We start from the raw sequence: 22,133 nt of genomic DNA on the forward strand, positions 1-22,133 counted from the left end.
GAGAGGCATCTTTCGGGAACATCAGGGAACATCTGGCTCCAACAAATGGCACGAAATGAACGGGGTTAAAAACTTAGTTTGAAATTTAATTTATTTAGTTGACAATTTCTTTATTACACATGGTTCATGTGTGTGTCACTGGTAAAATCAAGCGGTGGGGAAAAGAAAATATAGTGTAACCATAAACCTCTTATTAAAACCTCTGTTTTTCCAAAGAAAAATTGTTATTAACATCATTTACAACTTGTTGGCATTTACAGGAGAGTGACAGTGGTTTAGTTTTTACATGGGAAAGAAAAATCTCTGGAGCAAAAAAATAAAAAGTGAATCATGATATTTACATATTTATATCGATAATTTCTCAGTTATTCAATTCCCCCCGGGACAGTCTGGATTAAAGCGTTTTGCATGATGGGAAAACCAGCAGAGGAGGGAGGGGGAACAAAAAAACCCAAAAAAAAGCAAATAAAATAAAATAAAGGCAAGATCCCACATGTGATACATTCTTTATATTACACCGTCAGTAGATGAAAATCTAGTTAACGTCACAATTTGCCATTAAAACCAGCAGCAGGTTCAAACTCCTCCCAGTCTGGTTTCCAGAGTCCCGAGTTTGAATCGGACCACAGACGGCTGAGAGTCTCTTCTGCCGTCAAGGTGCTGAACGAAAGAAAAGAAAAAAAAAGCAGGTGGGAGGGAGGGGGGCGGGGGGTGATACCTGAAACCCGAGGGCTGAAATAAGGCTACGTGGAGGCAAAGACGCCAAACTTCAACAAAAACGCGGAGACAGAACAAGGCAGGACGCTCCGCGCGCTTCAAGACGATGACAGACGGAGGGAAATGGAAAAAAAGAAAAAGTGCAGTGCTTTTTTTTTTTTTATTTCTTCCAGATGAATCCGCGTTTTTCCGGGCAACGTCACAGTGAGAATTTTTTTTTTCATCCCAATATAACACTTGTTTTTTGTTTTGTTTTTTCTTTAAAAAAAAAAAAAGAAAAAAGGAAGACGCACGTCGTTGCTGCTGAGTCTCAGACATTTAAAGCTGGGAAAAAAAGAAAAAAAAAAAAACAACTCGAGTGACATCAAGAGAATTTCAGTTGACGGCAACAGAAATATCGATCAAAGCCGAGAAGGAAGACGGCGAGGGGAAATATCCCATTTAGTTTCAACACTGAGTGAGAGAAAAAAAAACAACAAAATTTTTTTTGTGACTGTTGGACGTGCATGTGCAACACACCTTCATTTCTTCTGGAGGGAGAACAATAAAGAGCAGCTGCGGGATGTTTTCCTGCCGCTGCCACTAAGGTGGAATCACCTTTTCTCCCAAAACTCACTCACTCACTCACTCACACCATGGACGAGTGGCGTCCAAGCCCACCGAGTCGGACCCTATAAAACTAGGGTCGCGTTCCTTCTTTTTAATAAAGCACAGTTCAACTCTTGGACCGCCACGATTCACAGAAACTGCCACAGCCGGAGTAAGAACGCTGGATCTCTGCTCGCTGTCAGAACAAAGTCTCACAGACGAACGCTGTCGTCGTCAATGCGGGCGGACGCTGCCTGGAAAGAATGCAACTCTTTCTAAACCCCGGACATTAAGATGAAAAGCTCCCATATGATGGTTTTTAGAGTCTCCCTTGGGCCAGAAGGAGGAGGAAATGTCATCTTTTGCTCTGTGGATTTGCTCCCCTTTTCAATAAGTGTGTGCTAAAACACACACACACACACACACACACACACACACACACACACACACACACACACACACACACACACACACACACACACACACACACACACACACACACACACACACACTGCCCTTTGTGATGTCACAAAGGGGCCCGGCACCTCTCCAAGGTTAGAGACCAACCGGACCTGGGTGTCGACTCCGCCTGGTGTTGGTCCCTTCCTCCCAAAACAGAGCGTCAGTTTTAACAGCAGGTTGAGTAGCGTGAAGGCTATAAACAGCGGGCTAATTGCGCCGTCTCCTGGAGATCCCTGGCGGCTAGCGAGCGTGTTTTCTGGCGCACTCGAGTCTGGGGTGCGAAAATCAAGCTGTGAGAAATAGGGCAGAGTGTGGGACCTTCAAAGCATCTCTTCTTCTCTCAGTGAAAATCAAACCCGGTTTCAGACACAAATAATACAAATCAACAAACAAACAAACAAACAAACAAACAAACTCACCCCTGAATCACAGTTGGACATTAGTTTAAGGCAGAAGATGATCCCAGCGGCCGCGGACGCTGATGGTGAAAGCGATGGTTTTGGTGTTTTCGTCATCCAACAACACAACTGAGAGGGAAACTCAAAACGGAGCGCGGAGCACATTTCACGTCTAAACAGTCAAGTGAACAGTGGACAACGTCGGTGGGCGAGCGAGCGAGCAAGTAAACAGTACATTCTGTCTGGGGTCTTTTTTTTTTCTCTTTTTTTTTCTCCCTGATAAACTCGAAGACGAGGGTCGGGTGGCTTCCTGCCCTCGAACCACGTCAGTCCCTCCGCGACTCGGCCGGACGATGATGATGATGATGGTGGTGGTGGTGATGATGATGCTGCTGCTGCTGGAGAAAAGGAAGGAGGAGTCTGGGATGCGGTACATTCCTCCAGGGCGGAGCCGGGCGCCGTCCGGGTTTTTGGTTTTCAAAGAAGTTCCGAGAGCCGTGCACGAGGGAAGGAAAACAAAGAAAAGGTGCGAATCCCAGCTTCCCTTCGCACCGACGTGCAGGTGACTGGTCTCTCGCACACACACACACACACACACACACACACACACACACACACACACACACACACACACACACACACACACACACACACACACACACACACACACACACACACACCCCAGAACCAAACAGGTTGTGTGTGTGTGTGTGTGTGCATTGAGGAAGCACATCCCAAATCCAGCCAGCCCTCCCTGATTTTGAACACTGTAGTTTCTCTCTTCTTCCTCTTCCTGCTCCTCCTCCTCGTCCTGACTCCGCCTCCTCACTCCTGACCGAAGCCTTCCGTCTCCTCGATGGCAAACATCAGCTTCTCCTTCAGCTGCTCGTAGCTCTTGTAAGGTGGCAGGTCCAGTCGGTTGAAGCTGCAACGCGGATGACGCAACACTTTAAGGTGCGCTTTACATTTTTCGTTTCAAATATTCACCATCACTTAAACGTTGCCGTGCATGGATGCGAGAAACAACAACAACGTGAAAAACAAATGACACAAATGAAACACAGGGCAGGGTATTTAAGGTCTCACTTCGAGTTTTAAGTTTGAATTTTGCGAATAGAGTTGAAGTAAAAAAGACAAAATATAGTGAATAAAGCCAACGTAAAAAAAAGAGTCAAAAATTCGTGAACAAAGTCAACTTTAAAAAAAGGACAAGATTTTGTAGAGTAGAATTTCATGAATAAAACAAAATTTCGGGTTTAAAGTCAACGTAAAAAAATGTCGAAATTTTGTGAATTTACGAAAAATAAATTCCTTGTTATGTCAACTTTATTCTCAAACATTCAACTTTAATCTCAAAATTTCAACTTTATTCTCAAATTGGAAACTTGGAAATAAAATAAAATCCTATTTCTTTTTCCTTCTTGTGGCCCTAATCCTCTTCCGTACAGTGTGGGTGCAGGTAGAGTTATGAGCTGAAGAATAAAAATGTTTATACATAATGGGATGGAAAAGAAACAGAACAACAGAGGACACCTGGAAGCTGCTGCTGTTAACTCACCAGGTGTGACTCCTGGGCAGCCAGTTTTCCTTCCCCACCTTCTCAATGCAGAACTTCTGGGGACCGTTGCTCCCTGTGAAGTGGAGAACAGGCATCACCACCGATGAAGAGATAAAACACATCCCAAAAAGGGAGGATTGTAGATGCACTCAGAGGTTTAATCCCAAGGTAGAAAAGATGGAGAAAAGTCCATCTGGGTCGGTTACCCATGAGGTCGGTGAAGCCCCCTACTGGCAGCCGACAGGTGCCGGTGACGAACTGCAGCAGCCTCATCCTCTTCTCGTTGTCCATCTCCTTTATGAGCTGCAGGAGGAAAAAAAAAAGAGGGGAAAATCATCCTATCAACACCAGACAATGAAGAAGGAGGACAAAGTTGGTTTGGGATGAAATGAAAAATGAAGTAACCGTTCTTTTTGAGTAATGTTACACCAGCAGATGGCATAATATATTCAAATTTCCTCGTCGCTCCTCTTTTGACAAGGAAATATTGTCTAAGTCTGATCGGACGGAAACCAGGCTGTCGGAAAAGAGACACCAGCTGCGCCAGTCGTCCTCAGACCGGCTGCTGATGCCCCACGGCGTGAAGGTTTCAAAGAGCCTCATTTACAATCCGCCTTGTTCACGGCTGATCTCCGTCATCCGGCCACACCGAGCGAGTCGTTGACGGCGGAACACCGACCTGCCAGAACCAGACGATCTGCTTGCTGTTGCGCGTGTAGTGCCTGTAGATGGTGTTCCTCTGCCAGTCGTTGAGGTCGATCTCCTGCATGCCGCACAGCATCACCTGCCAGGACACGGAGACACGCGTCAGCCGTGGCAAACCCGAGAACTCCCTCCCACCCGCCCTCCCGACGGTGCCGGACGGCCCGGAGCGGCTGCCGCACCTCCAGCTCTTTGGCGTCAAAGTACTGCAGGTACTGCTGGGGGAGGACCTCGTTGAAGCCCTCGAAGAAGGCCTGCGTCTGCTCCTCCACCCCTCTGGACAGCCTCCACTCGGCCACCAGCCTGCGCACACACACACACACACACACACACACACACACACACACACACACACACACACACACACACACACACACACACACACACACACACACACACACACACACACACACACACAGTGAGAAAACCCATCAGGGACGTGTTCTGCTGAATGTTTGTTCTGCAAACACGGAAAATGTTTAATGCATTTCTGGCTTTAAAGGTCTCATATTACACATTAGTTGATTGAGGCAACGCTTGCCAGTGACATCACAAAGGGAAGTGATCCCTCTCCCTGGAAAATGAGATCACCTCCAGGGAAGAAAAATAAATAAATAAATGAATAATAAAAAAAAAAATAAAGATGTGCATTTAGAATAACATGGGGCTACTAGGCCACAGCTAGTGATCATCATCAGAGAGAAAAAAAAATATTTATGACCAGTTCTCCAGCCCACCACTAGGAGGCACATGGAACTTTCAGACAACATTCGGAGACCATGAATCACACTTATGAAAAAATACATAAATGATGATTTTTTTTTTTGTTGTTGTTGTGCTAAAGCAGTCAGTCTAGCACTGGAGTGGGCAAACTTTTTGACCTGGGCCACAACGAGTTCTAAAATCTGACAGAGGGCCGGAGCAGAAGCAGATGGCCCACCTCATAGGAGAAAATAATATAACATGGGATATGTAGAAAACAAGTTCTACTATAATTTCTATTGAAAATGAACTTAAGCGTGACAACAAAATGTCTTTGAAGCCACTTGATATTTACTTATTTGACTCTTAAAACAATGGAATTTTTTTTTTTTTTTTTAACTTACTTACAATTAATATCATTTCTTCAAGTTTGGCAGGCCAGATTAAAAAGTTTAGCATGCCGCACATGGCCCCCGGGCCGTAGTTTGCCCACGCCTGGCCTAGCACGTCACACGGCATAAAAGCCTGTAGTTGCAGTTACGTCACTTCGGTTGCACGGAAACGTTTCACTCCGACGTCACCGGCGGATGGGATTCCAGCAACATTCCTGACAGCTGCACCCGCCGACTGCTCAAACTTCCAGAGTCGACGCTCCACCCACCTGATGTACTCCTCCTTGTTCTCCTCCGTCACCTGGATGTCTCCGCCCCCTGTCTTCAGCTCGTGGGTGGTGATCTCGCCCAGGATCTCCTTGTCCACGGAGAAGAACATCTCCAGGCCGCACTCCTCGATGTCGTTGTCCCTGCGGAGACGCCGACACTTCAACCATTGCGACAGGAAAAAAAAAAAGGAAAAAAAAAAAAGGAACGCGCGAAACTCTTGTTCTGCAGCTGCAAGATTTTACCGAAGGAACAAAACATTGATCTCCCTCGGATGTACACGGTGGATCCTCGTTTCCGAGCGCAATTCCGGTACTCACTTGATCCATATGAGCGAGTTGTAGAACTCCGGGTCGATCGACTCCAGGTCTTTGAGCGCCAGCGGTTTGTTGAGGATGCGCTTGTAAAAGGGCAGCGAGAAGCCCGTGTCGATGAACTTGCCGTGGAAGAGCGCCTGCAAGGTGGGGAAAAACACGCGTCACGTCGGCCCGTTTCAAATTTTCGGGACAGAACCCCCCCCCAGCCGCGACTCACCATGGCGATGAAGCGTCCGATGAACTTGAAGTACTTGAGGTGGTCGGGGTTGATGTAGGACGCCGGGTTGATCTGCAGACAGTAGTTGTCCTTGCCGGCGTACTCAAACAGGCAGTACATGGGGTTCAAAACCTCGTGGGACAGCAGGAAGAACCACTCTCTGTGACAAACAGCAGGAAGTGGTGAGAATTCCCAGGAATATTGGAGGAAGGGCTACGTTTACATGCGCAGCTTAATCAAATTTTCCTTTTCTCTCCTTTCTTCTCTCCTTGTCCCGGTTTACACGCAGCCGAGAAAACTGTCGCACTATTGACGGGAACGTGTCCTCCTCCCCAACACTAGGGGGCGATATGAGTCTTTTCAGCGCGTTTTTACTTCAGGTTAGCCTCTTTCGTCGTGCAATAACAAAACAACTGGAGCGCGACAACACCGGTGTGATGTAACGCAATGTCCTGGGTGAGCGACAACACGCTGCAGGAACTGGGAAACGGTAAATACGCTGAAACGCCCTTTATTCTTCTCTGTTGTGGACTCGGCGCTAGCAGGGACTTTCCCAGCACAACAGCAACCGTTTGAAATGTGAGAACGCTGTTTGGTCGTTGGAACCAAACAAAGATACCGAGGATCTGGTGGTGGTGGTGGTTGGCAGCTTGATTTGCGGGGACTAAATGAGGATATATCGTCCGCTGTTTATTTTTTAGCTAAAACAGATATTTCATAGCATAAATAAATATTTCATATATTAGCTTTACAACTAGCTAGTTCCTTCTGGTTATAATATGGTTCGAGTAAATCCAAAAAGACCCTCAGAGAGAAAGCTGCTGGTCTAATCCCCCTTATGGTTAGCTCCATGAGCTTGTAGACTAATATATTGCAACACGTCGTGATGATTTGGGTTAGGAACAAGGCAAAACAAAAAACAAAACAAAAAAAAAAAGGCAGGAAAAACAACGTCTATGTTTATTTATTGAGAGGATGACTTCAAAGAACTTTGAAGCTGCTGCTTTAACACAACATTCATCCAAAATCAGGACGTTGGAGGGAACTTTTATCACGGCCCACCTGGCAACTCCTCCGTAGTCCAGGCCTTCTTCTCCAGGGAAGATGATCCATAACCTCCTTCGCAGGTCTTGAGGGTTGAGACTCATAATCTGGAACCAAGCCAAAGAGAATAAGAAAGAGACAGCGAGAAAGAGGAAGAGTGGGTTTGACTTCCCAGGACTCTTCAGACGGTCAGTCGTCAGCTTTTATAGCCCCCGCTGGGGGGTCATTAAAGTGTGACACATTTACGATGCGCTGGATTCAGCTGCAGTTTGAGATGGATAAACTTCCCTGGGAGGGAAACATTTGACTGCAATGTTTGAGATTATCTTAAAGCAACAGTCATTTCGCTGGAGGCAGGGAGGGAGGAAGGTGAGACAGCAGATCGGTTTACACAGTGGGACTCTTTCACCTGCTGGAAGGAGTCTTCAAACAGCGTTCTTCTGGACACGCTGATCTTTATGTGCTGAGGCCTGGACAGTTGCTGCGGAAAAGGGAGGAAAATGTCAACACGGGCTCAGAAAACCAAACTTGAGGGATCGCAGAAGTTGAGCGAAGCCGTGGGCGGTACCGGGGGAAGACCCCAAACACTTTGTGAGGCGACTCGTACCTGGCACCAGAATCTGAAGTATTGCACTTTGGCTTTGAAGTCGCGAACGTAGGTGATCTGAGGTCCATTTTCACTGGGAGACAGAAGGAGGAGAAGACCGTCAGAGAGGCTGGGAATGTGTCACATTCAAGACCGCCACCTAGCTGTGAAATACTTCAACTGTAAATCATGAAGTCATAATATTCGTTTCGTGAATTACACGCTGCACTTTTACCATTTTTATATTCTTTTCTCTTTGAGCTAGAGTTTTGTTTTCCTGAGTCATTTCCTTTCCGGAACTGCTGCACGCCACTGAAAGCCAACCAGGCTGTTAAACTGCTGTTTTATTTGGGTGGTTTTGTCCTCCTGTTAGCTCAGGCGGCCGCATTCTTCCCACCGTCGCCAAACCCGTTTTTCCACCACTGAGACTGACGCGGAGGAGCGACTCTTCCTCCGGTCGCGCACCAGGCTGGAACGTCACAGCAAAGACGCGCACTCGGGCAGCGAGCGGCCGATTGTCGGGGAGGGCGCGTCACCTACGCTAAATATAGAGCCGCGTTTCCCACCAGCAGGTGGAGGAGGGAGGAGGAGGAGGAAGTGCAGGTTTCTTTTGCACCTCAAATCAGGGAACAAAAAAAAAAAAAAAAAGACTAGCCCGGAAATAATTTTACAATGACTAAGAGATCGCCGTGACCTGGAACTGTCCTATTATACTAGTTGATGACTGAAAAAAATATCCAAGCACTATGACAACATGTAGATTAGACAGCCGTGCTTCGTCCACTTGAAATCATGTGGAAGGTCCGACAAAACGTCAGCTTTAGCAGGAAGTCTATTTTTTTTTTTGGGGGGTGGGGGGGGGTTATTAATTGATAATAACTGCCACAGCGGAGTCCAGGAATTAAAGATCTGGAAACGTCCAGGCAAAGTGACTTTTTTTTTTTTAAGAATTTGACAACAGTGTGGTGTTTGTGTTGCATGTGATCTCTCTTGTGGCCTGGATCAGCGAGCAGAGCTGATCTTGTTGTCAAGCTCCGACAGGTTTGCGGAACATTTCTCCTCTGCAGGTGTGGCTCTTCTGGCAACAAGCTCTGCTTGAGAGCACAGGCAGTTGAAGCAGATGCCTTGGTTTCAACGCTGCGGCTAAGGCCGATCGAGGTTTCCAAATTAGGGATGTTAACAATTAATCGATTAGCGATTAATTGTCGATTAAAAATTTAATCGATTAAATTAGATTAGTCAATTAATTGAATTTTTTTTTAAAGTTTAAAAGTTTTTTTTTTTTTGCGGGGGGGGGGTAAATTGCGTGGCGTATACCAGTCTAAAAACACATTTTTAAAAAAAAAATTTTGAAGTTGAGATGTGACCCATTAGAAGTCAACTTAAAATCACAGGATAAATGTTTAGGGTGTTTTTTGTGTTTTCTAATGTGAAAATGGGTCACATTGGACCGACAACACTATTTAAGGGTTAAATCATGTGTTCCTTACACATTTTCCATTGGTGAAATTTAGGTTCTCAGGAAAAATTGCTTCTTATCAATCAATCGTTAATCGATGGACAAGGTCAATCAACTCACGATTAATGAATTAATCGATAGTTTGCGTCCCTATTTCCTACGGTCTTTACGGTCATTGTGTCAACTGCACTGGCTGCATTTCCAGTGTTGACTAGTGAAAACTAAAAGCTGCTAAACGTTTTTATACAGTTACTCCACTGATAATAAAGAGTTAAATTCCCGACTGTGCCGGACTGATCAAAGCACAGCCTTGTGGTATTGCTGTTCAGGTGCAGGCAGTGACCAGACCACTGATGGGGGAGAGGGGTGGACCTACAGCGAGGACTTCCCGGTGCGGGGGTCGATGTAGGTGGTAGTCCTCCTGTTGTGGTCCACAAAGTAGGGGATGCCGTCCACGGTGAACCTCATCTCCCAGCCCTCCGGCAGCGGCTTGTCATTCAGCAGCCTGGAGGCAAAAAAAAAAAAACCCAGTTGACCGTCAGCGCTGGGCGCTACCGGCTGACGCGACGCGGGAACACCCTGAGGCACACCCACCCCTGCGTCCTGGGGTCCTCCCACTGCGTCGTCCGCGTCAGGTGGTGCACGAAGTAAACCCGACCGTTGGAGTCCGTCCTCTTCTCTGGGAGGAGACACAGAGGAAAGAGGATGAGCCGGCAGCGAGGACGGCCTTTCAAGCGCTCTATAGGTGAGGCGCCTTCTTACGCCAGCTTTAATACTTGAGGCTTTTTCCAACAAGAGTTTGCTCTCATAAATATCACAGAGAGCACTTAGAAAGTAAAGACAACATTTAGAGAAGTTCATAGCGGACAATAACAAATTCAGACTCTGGGAGGTTTTATTTCTCGGCTGTTCCCTTTAAGCACAGTGTTTTTTCTCCACTGCTGGAACTGCGGTGGGTGATGTAAGACAAGCGAGAGATAAAGATCTTACCCCAGCCCTGCGGCAGCGGCCCCATAGGATCGTACTCTTTGTTCTGAGCGGCGGTGACCTGCTCTTGATTCTGCAGTCATTTTGGAAAAAAATCAGAAGACAAATACAAAAGCGTCAGTAAAACTTTACGCCTGCTGGTCGCTACACACAGCGACCAAGGGGCCGCGATGTTCCCGACCCGGAGCGCCGCCTCACCCCGAATATGAACCTCTGGTTGAACTGCTGCATGGCGCCCTGCAGCTGACTGCGCTGGTGCTGCCACTGCTCGTAGTTGCGCACCGTCTCCGTGGTGGGCCGCTGCCACGTCGTGGTCCTGGTGATGTGGTCCACGAAGTAGACCCGGCCCATGGGGTCCACGCGGCGCTCCCAGCTGAAGGAGAGAGAGGGAATATCGGAAGTGATGGTGTGAATAAATAAAAAAACAGAAGTAAAAAAAAAATCATACAGAGGAGAACAAGAAGGAGTACATCAGGTGGGTGGAAAATCCAATTATTGACGGGAACGTGTCCTCCTCCCCAACACTAGGGGGCGATATGAGTCTTTTCAGCGTGTTAATTTCTGGTTAACTTGGGCCATTTGGGACAATAATAAAATCCCAATTTCTTTTCAAAAAAATGTAACAAATTATTTTATTTTATTTTTATTTTACTTTTTAAAGAAAAATAGCAAACAAATTTCCCTATTGGGCGTGAAGTGCAACTGAAAAATATTGTAAATCCTCCTTTGGGTTTAGTAAAGTGGCAACATTTGCAGTCTTCTTGACCAAACAAAGGCAAATCCCTTGGGATGAATAAAGCGATAACCTCACTTTCACCAAACCTCACTTGAAAATGAGCAGGTTCTTCATAAACAAAGATGAAGTTCCCTTATTTGGGAATAAAGTGAAAACTTAACAACCAAACACAAACGAATCCCCGTGTGGACAAAGTGACAACCTTCACTGTCTTTCACCAAACATCACTTTAAAAAAAAAATTCTATCATTGTAAACATCAACGAATGAATAAAGTGCAAAACTTTCAGATTTTGTAAAAGGCGCACAGCCCGGAAGCATAAGAGAAGAAGACTTGAAGATTTTCCTTTTTCGTCTTGACTAATAAATCCCATTTTGATTTAAAATCGATTAATCGCACAGCCCTGCATACGATTAGCAGTGCTAGCAATCATTAATAGCTTATCTTCCCTTTATTGTTCAAGTTGTCGGATGGAGTCTAGGAAAAACAGAAAACTCATAAGGCAGGTCGTACCCGGCCGGCAGAGGCTCGGGCCGCTCCCACGTCGTCCTCTTCTCCACGTGATCCACGAAGTACAGCCTTCCGTTGGAATCCACCCTCTGCTCCCACCTGCGTCGTAAAACAGCAGCGGTACAAAGTGAGACGCGGCGGCCAAGCCGAGGAGACTAACCTTATCTACAAATTAGAACTTGGCAACGTGAGCGGCAACGTGAGAGTAGCTGCCTCAGCAGCAGCAGCAGCAGCAGCAGCCGGAGCTGTCAAACTCCACGTGGCTGCAGCACTGACCCGGGAGGCATCGGTCCGGCGTTCGTGGCGGCGGACGCCTGCCTTGCCGGCGGCGCGGCCGGCGCGGAGGTGGAGGATGTCGGCGGGCTGGCGTCGGAGGGCGGCGACGGCGCCGAGGCGGTGGTTCGCGGCGGCGTGTCGGAGTCGCTGGAGTCGACGGGCACCGAGCCGTTGCTGGTGGACGCTGAGGAGGAGATGAGACGGCGAGAAGACTCGATTTGGCTGACGTTCTGATACTGAATGCTATTTGTATTTTTGGTCCACTTACTACTTTTTATCCCCTAATTCCTAAAAAACATTTGCTCTCTTCAAAACTGCATTCTTTTAATGACCACTAGGGGTGTCTTTGTTTGTTTTTCCAAATAGTGTGCAAACTAGTCGGAAAAAATTCCATCCATAGCAACATGGGGACGGGGGATGCAGCCACACATCTGTTTGGACCAATCATGCAAACACAACCACAGTCCCAGTTGGATGCATAAAAAAAAAAAAAACATCAAAAAGCAGCAACAGGAAACGCTGACTCTGACTTTCCAACAAGACTTATCTTGTTTCTGGTCAGTGACCCCAGACTGACTAACTGACAGCGAGGCTGTGGTATATTGCCTAAACTGCCACTTATCAATAGAACCAGCGGTTTCCTTTCAATAAAAGACAGCAACCAGCCTACATTGCAGACCAAACACCGGGGTTTGGCCCTGGAGTTGCCAGACGTTTGCAAGATTAACACTACAGTAGCTGTGTTTCCATTACCCCTAGAATTGAGCAATACCTAAATATCGAAAAAAAAAAACTGGTAATGGAAACGCCTAAACTTCGAAACACCTGTTGAATATCAGCAAACGTTTTTGACGATCTCATGAGGTGGTTTTTCAGGCGTATCGATATAGAGGTATATCGCAAAAGTGTCATGGAAACTTTTTTCTTTTTCACATTTAAACGTAAAAACATAAAAATGACCAGTTCACTTCAAGTGAAAATGGTGCGTTATGATTGGACGGAGGAGGAGACGGAATATCTCTTTAAGTAATTAAAGTAATTAAGTAATTAAAGAGTAAAATATAACAACCGTTCTTGACAGCAAACAAAAGTAAACAAACAAACACAAACCTCATTCTCGGAAATCTCGCGGGACAAGATTTCCGACAATCGCGACTTATGCGCTTCACGCCATTCAATGGAAACACCTGCAAATCGCAATTGCACTTTGTCGAAATTTGAGAAATATCGCTTTTATGTTTGGAAAAACTGTCATGGAAACACAGCTGGTGACCACATAAGAGACCTTTGTTTCCTCGCCGTTCTCCACTAAAAAGGAAGGACGATTGCAGTGAGCTTGTCGTGTGGCTACCTGGGGAGGAGTTGGGTCGGCGGGGGGTCGGGGGAGGAGGTCTGGACGGCCTCGGGGGGCGGAGAGGCCTGGAGGGCCCCGACGACACAGAGGGCGATGCCGATCTCCGGCCGCTGGGAGAGGACTTGTGCTCCAGGCCGTCCACGGCGGGAGAGCTGTCCCGGCTCTGCCTGTGAGGAGCGACGAGGGGAAGAGAATCCACGTCAATACACGACAGGCGCGACCTGCGACGGCGGCAAAGCTCCAAAGAGTGCGAGAGAAAGCTGCCGTACCTCTTCACGTGATTGACGGACGGCTGAGAGTCATCGCTCGATTCACCTGAAGGGCAAAAGGGAAACGACGCAAAACCAGGACAATCAGATTGACCGCACGTTTCCAAAATATTCCACCCAAAGACAAAGTCTGGAGCGGGAAGTCCCATTTAAGGAACACTTGCAAGATTGGACAAACTTTAAAGCACTACGGTGAGTCACTATGTACCCCTGTGGTCACACATATGCCACACTTTCCTAAGCACACCAGGAATGAAACCGAAATCATTGTCGTCGTCCCTCCCCCCCACAGAGAAAAAGCACCTGGTTCTGTTCTTTCATCACCGTCTACTGAGAAAACAGCTCAGACAAAGCTTGTTTCCTTCACCCATTTTGTTCTATACAACGGTGGTTTTCAGTTCCTTCCTGTTTTTCTTACAACTGGGCCTCAGCCAAGTCGACTCGAGAGATGCCAGATCGTTCCAGAACCGTCTTCGGACCAGGACACTCACCCTGATGGTTGGCCTCGGCCGTGGCGAACGTCTCCGGGTCCACCGTCATGCCGTCCAGACAGACGGACAGATCTCCCACCACGTCCAACTCGTCCCGGTCCGTGCACAGCTGCAAGGTCTGCACCACCTCGGTGACTGAGGGGGACACAGGACAGACGCCCAGCGCGAGCAGACGAGACCGGTTGTGATATTCATTTGGATTCCTGAGCATAATTCGCTGCTTTAATTAAAAAAGAACAACTAATCCATCATAAAGGGGACAGAAGTGACTCTCAGTGGAGAGATAAGGCAAAAACAGAGGTCAATCAACAAGATCAACCAAGACAAAGTGGTGTTTTAATGGTCAAAAAGAGGCTTCGTCTATCAACCGTGTGCGTTTTTTTTCTGTTGCGTGTGTGTGAAGTGTGTGCACCTGCCAAAGAGGAACTTCTGCCACCCGTCTGAGGCAGACGATAAAGCTTTAGGGGGCGACTGTGGTGGCTCAGGAGGTAGGGCGGGTGGTGCAATGACCGACAGGTTGGCGGTTCAAATCCCACTCCGCCCCAGTCTGTCGCTGTGCCCTTGGGCAAAGACCCTTAACCCACATCGCCTTGTGGTCGGAGGGGCCGTTTGACGCAGACTGGCTGCCACGCTTCCCTCAGTCTGCACCAGTGCAGCTTTAGCTGCACATGTAGCTCACCACAGTAGCTACCACCACCACCGGTGTGAATGAATAATGGGTTCCGAGTGCCTTGAAAAGCGCTATATAAATCCAATGCATTAATATTATTCTTTATTGATCTTATCTATCTATCTAGCAAGCAAAATATTGGGAAGTGGTAAACAACCCATAATTCTGCACTGCAGACCAGGCATGGCCAAACTACGGCTCTGGGGCCATATGTGGCCCGCTAAACTTTTTAATCCGACCGCCAAACTTGAATTAATTATACTAATAAAATTATATTTAAAATAATTATAAGTAATAAAATAGTTATAGCATAATTAGTCATTTCAATAAAGGGCTAAATACAATGGGGCTTCAAATACGCTGATTTTGTTGTGTGTTCACACTTGTTAATTTTCAACAGACATTAAAGCCCATGTTTTTTTCTCCTATGAGGTGGGTCACCAAAACCCTCCATCCACCTGCTGTTGCTGCTGCTGCTCCGGCCTCTCTCTGTCAAATTTTAGAGCCCACTGTGGCCCCAACCAGTCAAAAAGTTTGCTGTCCGCTGCGCACGACAGTGACTCTTTGTTCACTCACTCTTCATGTCGTTGGACTTGAGCGTGTCGCCAACGTCCAGCACGGCCGTGCCCAGCAGCACGTCCGACTTGAGCGTCTGGTGGCTCCACACGCGGAACACCAGCTTGCTGAAGGGGGTCACGATCCTGCAGGGAAGGGGAGGGTGAAAAAAGGGAAATGGAACATGGGATACGACCACAAGATATCTTTGGCGTTGCTTTTTTTTCTTTTTTTTTGAAGCCACTATAAAAGGAACTAACTCGGTTAATAACAGACTCGCCACTGAGCAACACTTCCCTGTTGCGCTCTTGCCAGCTGCTTCCTGGATTACAGGATTGCAAAATAACAACAAGGGCCACAAACTGGCTGACCCCTGTAGACGATATTATATAAATGAGATCTCCTGGAGCAGATATGTACTGGGAAGACAGCCAACAAGTATCCATAAGCATCACTATGAGAGTTATTGAGCTGGTACGCTCGACAGCATCGAGGAGGGGGGGGGGGGGGGGGGGGGGGGGCGAAAAAAAAAGAAAAAAAAACAACAACACATGGCCCCCCGACTCCGATTGCATCCCATAGTAAACACTGGTTGGGTAACGCCAGAGGGAGGGGCTCGCAGCGCCGGGTTCCCGGAAGGGCTAAAATTAAGGCGACATCTGACGTGTGAAAATGCTGAGCTGCAGGAGGGGGCGGGGGCAGCGTGGTGAGCGGAGGTTAGAGACGGCTGTGCACTGTAAAAAAAAAAATAAGTGTACATTAGCTTCCTCGCCGGGCGGTCGGCAGGTGCTGCGCCGGGGCGAAGCCGAGCGCCGCCGGGATCAAACGGCGACTCGGCGCCGATCGGTCGAGCCGCAGGAACGCTCGCGCGCCGACCCGAGCGGCTTTCCGAGGAAAATTCCCAGGAACGGCAGCGACGCCCGTCATCAGCAGATTTCCCGCAATCGCAGCGAAGCAACGCAGAGCATGAGCTCATAAACGCCTTCCGCTTGGGGTTCCTGTGGGGAATCATCCACTTCTGATTGGCTATCGGTCTCCTTCACACAGACTCTGAACATTACGCTGCGTTTTGACAAATGCATCGTTAAATTAGGATGCACCCGAGTCTGGACACAACATAGTTTGCTGATTTTCTTGAACATCCTGTTGTTGCAAACACACATGTAGTTGTTTGTTATTTGGAGTGTTTTGTTTTGTTTTTTTCTTTTTGGTTGTACATTTTATTTTTAGCTCTTTTTTTTTTTGTTTTGGTAAACACTTCATCATTTCAAGTGTAAAACGCTTGAAACGACAAGGGACAAAGCGCTGTTTGTTTGGCGAACGGTTCCTCCCCAATGATTAATTGGAGCAGAAATAAACAAGCGGCTCTGCTCCAATTCAGTGAGGTTCCGAAGCCAAAGCCAAAGGTTGGCGCGGCTGCTGAGAGGTCGGGTCCAACAGGATGCACATGACTGGGCAAAATTTGTGGCTCGTGTTGCTTTTTGACAGATCTTTTAGGTTGATGAGATCAAAAACAAATTGGAGGGGCGAATAAATTAAAGTCACAGCATTGCAACAGCGGTTGAGACTGGGGCTGAACTCTGACTCACACAGTGAGCGGCTGCTTCCATTTGGGGCTGTGGGTGTTGCTGCATTTCTCCGTCTTCTTGGACTGGCCGTCGACCGTCACCTCCACGTAGGGACTGGGACCAAACCAGTTCTTCTTGTTCTCTTTCAGCTTGGCTGATAGCACTGGAGCAGAAAGACGCAAAGGAGGAGTCACGTGGGGGGGAGGGCGAGGGGGCAAAGATGTAAATAAACCTTCTGGAAAGAGAAAATCATGCACGTGTGAAAAAAGAAAAAAAAAAAAAAGGCAGAAGTGGGTGATGCGAGTGAGCAGCCAACAGCCAAAACTACAAGCAGCTGCAGAAAGAAAAGAAAAGAAAAAACAAAAAGCACAACTTGCGACGAGTGGTGTCGGCGCAGACTCAGACTCACCTACGATCTGCAGCTGCGCCTTCATGGGGTGACCGTTGGTTGTGCCGGACTTGGCGACACCACTGGCCATTTCACATAGGGCTGGGCTTAGAGGCCTGCGGCGCAAACGGCACGGCGTCAGAGGGGCCACAGAGACCAAACGCGTTCTGTCAACTTTGTGACGGGTGAGCGAAAAAAATGAGGGCTGCGACGATTGGACGACAACATGAATATTTAAGATGCGAGAAACCTGTTGAAGTTATTTAACTGAGGTAAACATCGCACGTAACCTTTGTTAATTAATGTAGCTGTGATATTTTGCATTGAAAAATAGAACAACTATGTCGGAGATAAATGCTTCACGTGCAATTATTTTTCATATATAAGTTGTGAAGATCAGACAAGTTAGGTTAAACAGAAGTCCAAAAAAGGTGGTGACCAATCGACTAATCGAAAAAATAATCGACAGTTTAGTCGACAACACAAATAATGGTTAGTTGCAGCCCCAGCGAGCAGCAAAAAAACATCAAGAATATCAAAGTCTCTAAAAGTCTACCAATGAAAACCCCAGGAATGATAAGTCAGTCCTTTCTTCCCCTCGTGATGTCACAAGGGGACGTTTTCTTTGACCAGTGAACACACCCCAGACCAGGTGTCGGCTTCGCCTTGTTTTTTTGTCCCCTTCCGAAACATGTGCGTCAGTTTCAGCAGGAGGCTTTAAACACAGGGCTAAAAACGATACTTTCTGGAGATCAAGAGTTTTTTTTTTTGTTTTTTTTTAGAAAACTAATCCTGGGAGGCTCCGCGAGTCTGGCATGGGGTAGAATGTGAGACCTTCAATAATTTATAGCCGTTTGTTCCACTTTGAGACGAGACATGCGTCGTGCATGCAAACGGACCATCGCTGCTTCGGCTGCCTTCGCATTCCACGACCTGTAAACTGCTGCAATCTGTGCACTCACGCCGGACATCACCTGTGAAACGGCGTTTCTCATACCCAGCACACAGTGCAACAATATCCTGCACAGGCCTACAAAATCTGCAGGTTCCCTTACAGGGAGGCCTTACGCCAAAGCTACGTCCAGTCTGTCAAGAAGACGACGACGACGAAGAAGGAGAAAAAGAAGAAGACAACGAAAAAGAAGAAGTCCTCGTTGCTACACAACAAGGTATACAAGTAACGTGAAGCCAGGACCGCCGGTCCGGCTGATAAACATCATAAAGTAAAAAAAAAAAAATGTTACGCAACAACGATGTCAATAATCCATAAAAAACTCTTAAACTAAGACAATAAAATGGTTTGGTAATATTTATATCTTTATTAACTAAGAAAATACTTCAATTTGTAGCTCGCTTTTTTCATCTGCATTTTTCGAAGATTGCGAAAATACGCAATGCCTTCTGGGTAGCCCTTACTGCCAAGGGTGGTGCCGGAGAATCTCAATATTGAGGGCGATACAGCCCTTAAACTCCTCCCTCAACTTGACGTTCTTAGAATTGGGACAGCACTTGCACCTCGCGGGAGCGCGCATTTTTGAGATTGAGGGTTGAGATTGAGGGTTAAGGGAGGAATTGGAATTCACCCATGGTCTGAGTACAAACCTCAAGCGTAGAATGGCGACATCAACATCAACAGATGGCCGTAGGAGGTTTGCGGCTCTGTGTGCTGCTTACATTTGCACTCTGTCGGACTTACACAGACCGTATACACTGTCACTCTGCAGGGAGTCGGGGAGTGACAGCGATGGAAATTCAACAAGGTGGCAGTTTGTAAAAGGCCGAGTGGAATCAAACTGGTTTCCCTGAGTCATGAACTGATGGAATTCTAGTACTACTAGTAGTATTTCAATAAATGCAGCGCGACGGACTTGCATGCGTGAGGACGTCACAACCCGGAACATAACGCTTTTCCACCTTGTGATAATGTCACCAATTCAGCTGCTTTCTAAAAACAAAACATGCATCTTTTCCTGCTCTGAAATGAATCCCACCCGATGCAAAACACTCACAGCTTAGAGGAACGCCTTCAGGGTCAAAAAGCAAACAGGCTGTGTTGGTAAACCACAACATCCACAGCAGAGGTTTAAGCTGAGGAACGCTGCCAATTTATAAGCCGGGGAGGAATTACACGGCCATTGTGTCAGAGCCACAGTGGAGAGGGAGAGAGAGAGGGCGAGAGGGGGAGGGAGGGAGGCAACAGGCAACAACGCGACGTCTCTGCAGAATATAGTGGTCTGATGATGCGGCACTGAATAATGCAGGTTTCCCAGCCTACGTCGACTTTGCGAGCACGTGGCAGAGCAGGAGGAGGGAAAAGCACGGGAAGAAAGTAGGCAGCTCCTGGGTAAACTTTCACTTCGGCCTCCGCTTTAGAATTTGTCAATAATTGATTGCGACTGCTGACTTTGCAGCCTTCACAAGTTTTATAGCTGCGGGTACTTGACGTGCTGTTAAGATTTCTATTTATACCACCGTGAAATCTAATCATACAACCCAATAGTCTGCCTACACTTGATTTTGACGTTAATTTGCACACCCGTTTTGTATTACAGATTAACAAAACATTTTTTTAAAAAAACATCAGATGTAACAGATAGCGTTTGGCAATTTGTCCTCCGTCAAGTGTTAACGCCTGGAGACGGGCCGAGACAAACAATTTACACTATGACTGAGCAAAGTACACTCGGTTTCATATTGGAGCAAACCAAAACAAAACCATTCGTGTTTGGAGGATGAATAAACAAACCGGTTCATCAGCTGTGAGGCTGCGACGAAACTCACATCCCGTCAACGTTCTTGACGACAATCGCAGCCCTCGATGAGCCACCACGCCAGGGACGGCCCCAGAATTCACTTGATTAATACTTTCTTGCGATATTCTGCGTCACTGACCTGCCAGTAAAGATTTCAATTCTCCGCATCGGCCCCTGGTGACAAATCAGCCCATTGTCATTTTGCAAAGGCATCTGACGCTTGCCTTGAAAAGCGCCAGAGGCCCGGCGTAGCGTCTAGACGCCGAGATGCCTTGTTTTTGCCGACCTTCTAAATACATAGAGGTGTTGTAAAAAAAAAATTATGAAAGGTCCAGTAACAGCATGAGCAAAAAGCTAATAATACACACCCGGCCGTAAACAGCGGGCTAAGTCTGCAATTCAGGGGATCTACGAAGTTTTAAGGAGAATGGATCATGCAAAGGTTGTTCCACTGGAATCAGAGTTTGTTTGATTGTTTCAAAATAAAGATATAGGATAACACGGGCCTATGGCTTGGTTAAAATTAATATGTTCTGGATCTGTGTTACACAATGTAAGGTTAATGAATAAAAAAAAAAACACAGTGAACGCTTCAGAAAAAAACTGAAAAACGTCAAGTCTCTAAAGACGGGGGTCAAATCACTCACAGTCACTCCCTGCAGAGCACAACAGTTGCTCACACAAACCACATTAGGACCGCCTGGAAAGACATAATTACGAAATATCTCTGTTTGTTCAGAACCGCAAAACGAAAATTACCCATGAAGTCTGAGGTATGCAGTCCGAACGGCTGCTTGCAGAAAGCAGGAAGCGACGTGCTCGGTTATGACGTCACATCTGCGGCTTCAACTATAGCGCTTACATCAGCAAAAAAAAAAAAAAAAAAAAAAAAAAACCTTTCGGAGCTGGACTGACGAATATTATTGCCGCATAAATGTATGTTTCGATAAAATAAAATAAAACGTCTACAAATACGGTACGGTGTTGTAACGACAGGTGTGTTTTTAAGGACATTTAAACTTCCTATTTACAGCGATCTGTGCGTTCTCAAACTCTGGGGTAGACATTACAGACAAACATGTCATTTCTCGAGAATGCAGAATTAATGAGAAAAAAAAAATCTGTGGACTTTTTTCCTCAAAATTCTGAGATCAAAGTGAAAATTATTAAATATCACACCAACGCTGCCCAGACTCCCTTCCGTATTCCGTGAATTCGAGGAAGACACTATAATAAATCGCCTTTTCCTCCTACATTCTCTACCTGGAATGCTAAGCTAGCAGTTACTGGGAGAGACAAACAGTTTTGTCAAACTATGAGACGATAGCTTGCTAACGCTAACTCAAACGTAGGCTGTTAAACACCGCGTCCTGGTCAAACCTTAATATTGCTAAAGAGTATCGACGTTAAACAGAAACCGATGCACAGTCGAGTGGTCGTGTGTCAACAAGAGTTGCCAAATACGTGTTGAATGTCAGTTGCCCACCGGTACTGACAGTCTCCTCCTGTCATCCCAGTCCGGTGGGCTAATTGCTAGCCTGCTAGCTTGCGTGTTCACGACTGTCTGAAAATCCCAAAGTCCGGTCGGCTGTAAGAAAACCGACACAACCAGTAAAAGATCGCTTCCTTAGCTTGTATCGCTTACCCGGGTCCGAGGTGAGGCTGTTTAACCAAACTGGTAACACTGCGGTGAACTTCCAGCCAAAGATCCGCAGGCTTACTGGGTTTCGGTCGGGGCTGTCACTACCCGATCAGGCCGGGATGCCCGGCCCGCGTACTGCACATGCGTAGACTCGGCCCCACGAAGTGGACTAAGGCTACCGGAAATGCGCCTGTCTAAAATTACTGAGCGGGGGAAAAATATTGCCGTACCAAGAGACAATCATCTTAAATTTATGATGATTAAATCCCAAATAAATAAATAAATATATATATATATATAATATTTGAAGACAAATGCCTTACCTTTTCATGAGGGATGTGGCAGCTTGGTGAAACGAAGATCGCAAAGTTACACTGAATTTTAAATAAAGTTTGTGAATATGTCACATGTCCACCTGTTTGATGCCCGTGAAGCATCGCATTATCCCTTTCTGATTTAAGACCCCCCCAACCTCTGTATTTCTGTGGGATGTCTTCTACCAAATACAAACAGCAGAGGGCGGCC

At 46.7% G+C, this 22,133-nt stretch overlaps 1 protein-coding gene and 1 long non-coding RNA gene across 2 annotated transcripts in view; both read right to left on the reverse strand.

Moving 5' to 3' along the window:
- Window positions 1-73: 73 nt before the first annotated feature.
- On the reverse strand, window positions 74-21,736 carry itchb (itchy E3 ubiquitin protein ligase b). Its single transcript, XM_076026609.1, has 24 exons — window positions 21,612-21,736; window positions 17,235-17,329; window positions 16,847-16,988; window positions 15,279-15,403; window positions 14,033-14,167; window positions 13,542-13,587; window positions 13,270-13,439; window positions 11,919-12,102; window positions 11,646-11,741; window positions 10,595-10,769; window positions 10,400-10,469; window positions 10,004-10,088; window positions 9,786-9,914; window positions 7,972-8,044; window positions 7,774-7,845; window positions 7,383-7,471; window positions 6,321-6,480; window positions 6,107-6,240; window positions 5,789-5,929; window positions 4,608-4,728; window positions 4,403-4,507; window positions 3,930-4,026; window positions 3,724-3,796; window positions 74-3,090 (listed from the first exon to the last, which is right to left on the reverse strand). Exons 2-24 carry the CDS (start codon window positions 17,302-17,304, stop codon window positions 2,991-2,993), a joined length of 2,592 nt encoding a protein of 863 aa, XP_075882724.1. The 5' UTR covers window positions 17,305-17,329; window positions 21,612-21,736; the 3' UTR covers window positions 74-2,990.
- Window positions 74-22,133, reverse strand: part of LOC142888373 (uncharacterized) — a 376,178-nt gene continuing 354,118 nt past the window's right edge. The window contains exon 2 of the long non-coding RNA XR_012926684.1: window positions 74-1,314. This is a non-coding gene — a long non-coding RNA (uncharacterized LOC142888373). The remainder of the gene's footprint in view (window positions 1,315-22,133) is intronic.

The sequence above is a fragment of the Nelusetta ayraudi genome, unplaced genomic scaffold, assembly GCF_046127955.1.
Source record: "Nelusetta ayraudi isolate G7.1 ecotype Tasmania unplaced genomic scaffold, CSIRO-AGI_Nayr_v1 ptg000019l, whole genome shotgun sequence".
NCBI lineage: Eukaryota > Metazoa > Chordata > Actinopteri > Tetraodontiformes > Monacanthidae > Nelusetta > Nelusetta ayraudi.

Excerpts from the sequence above, each read along its gene's own strand:
- itchb (XM_076026609.1), bottom strand. The coding sequence starts at position 17,304 with ATGGCCAGTGGTGTCGCCAAGTCCGGCACAACCAACGGTCACCCCATG. Across the intron at positions 13,440-13,541 it reads TCCGTCAATCACGTGAAGAG|GCAGAGCCGGGACAGCTCTC; the intron begins GTACGGCAGCTT and ends CGCTCCTCACAG. Across the intron at positions 10,470-10,594 it reads ACCAGAGGTTCATATTCGGG|AATCAAGAGCAGGTCACCGC; the intron begins GTGAGGCGGCGC and ends AAATGACTGCAG.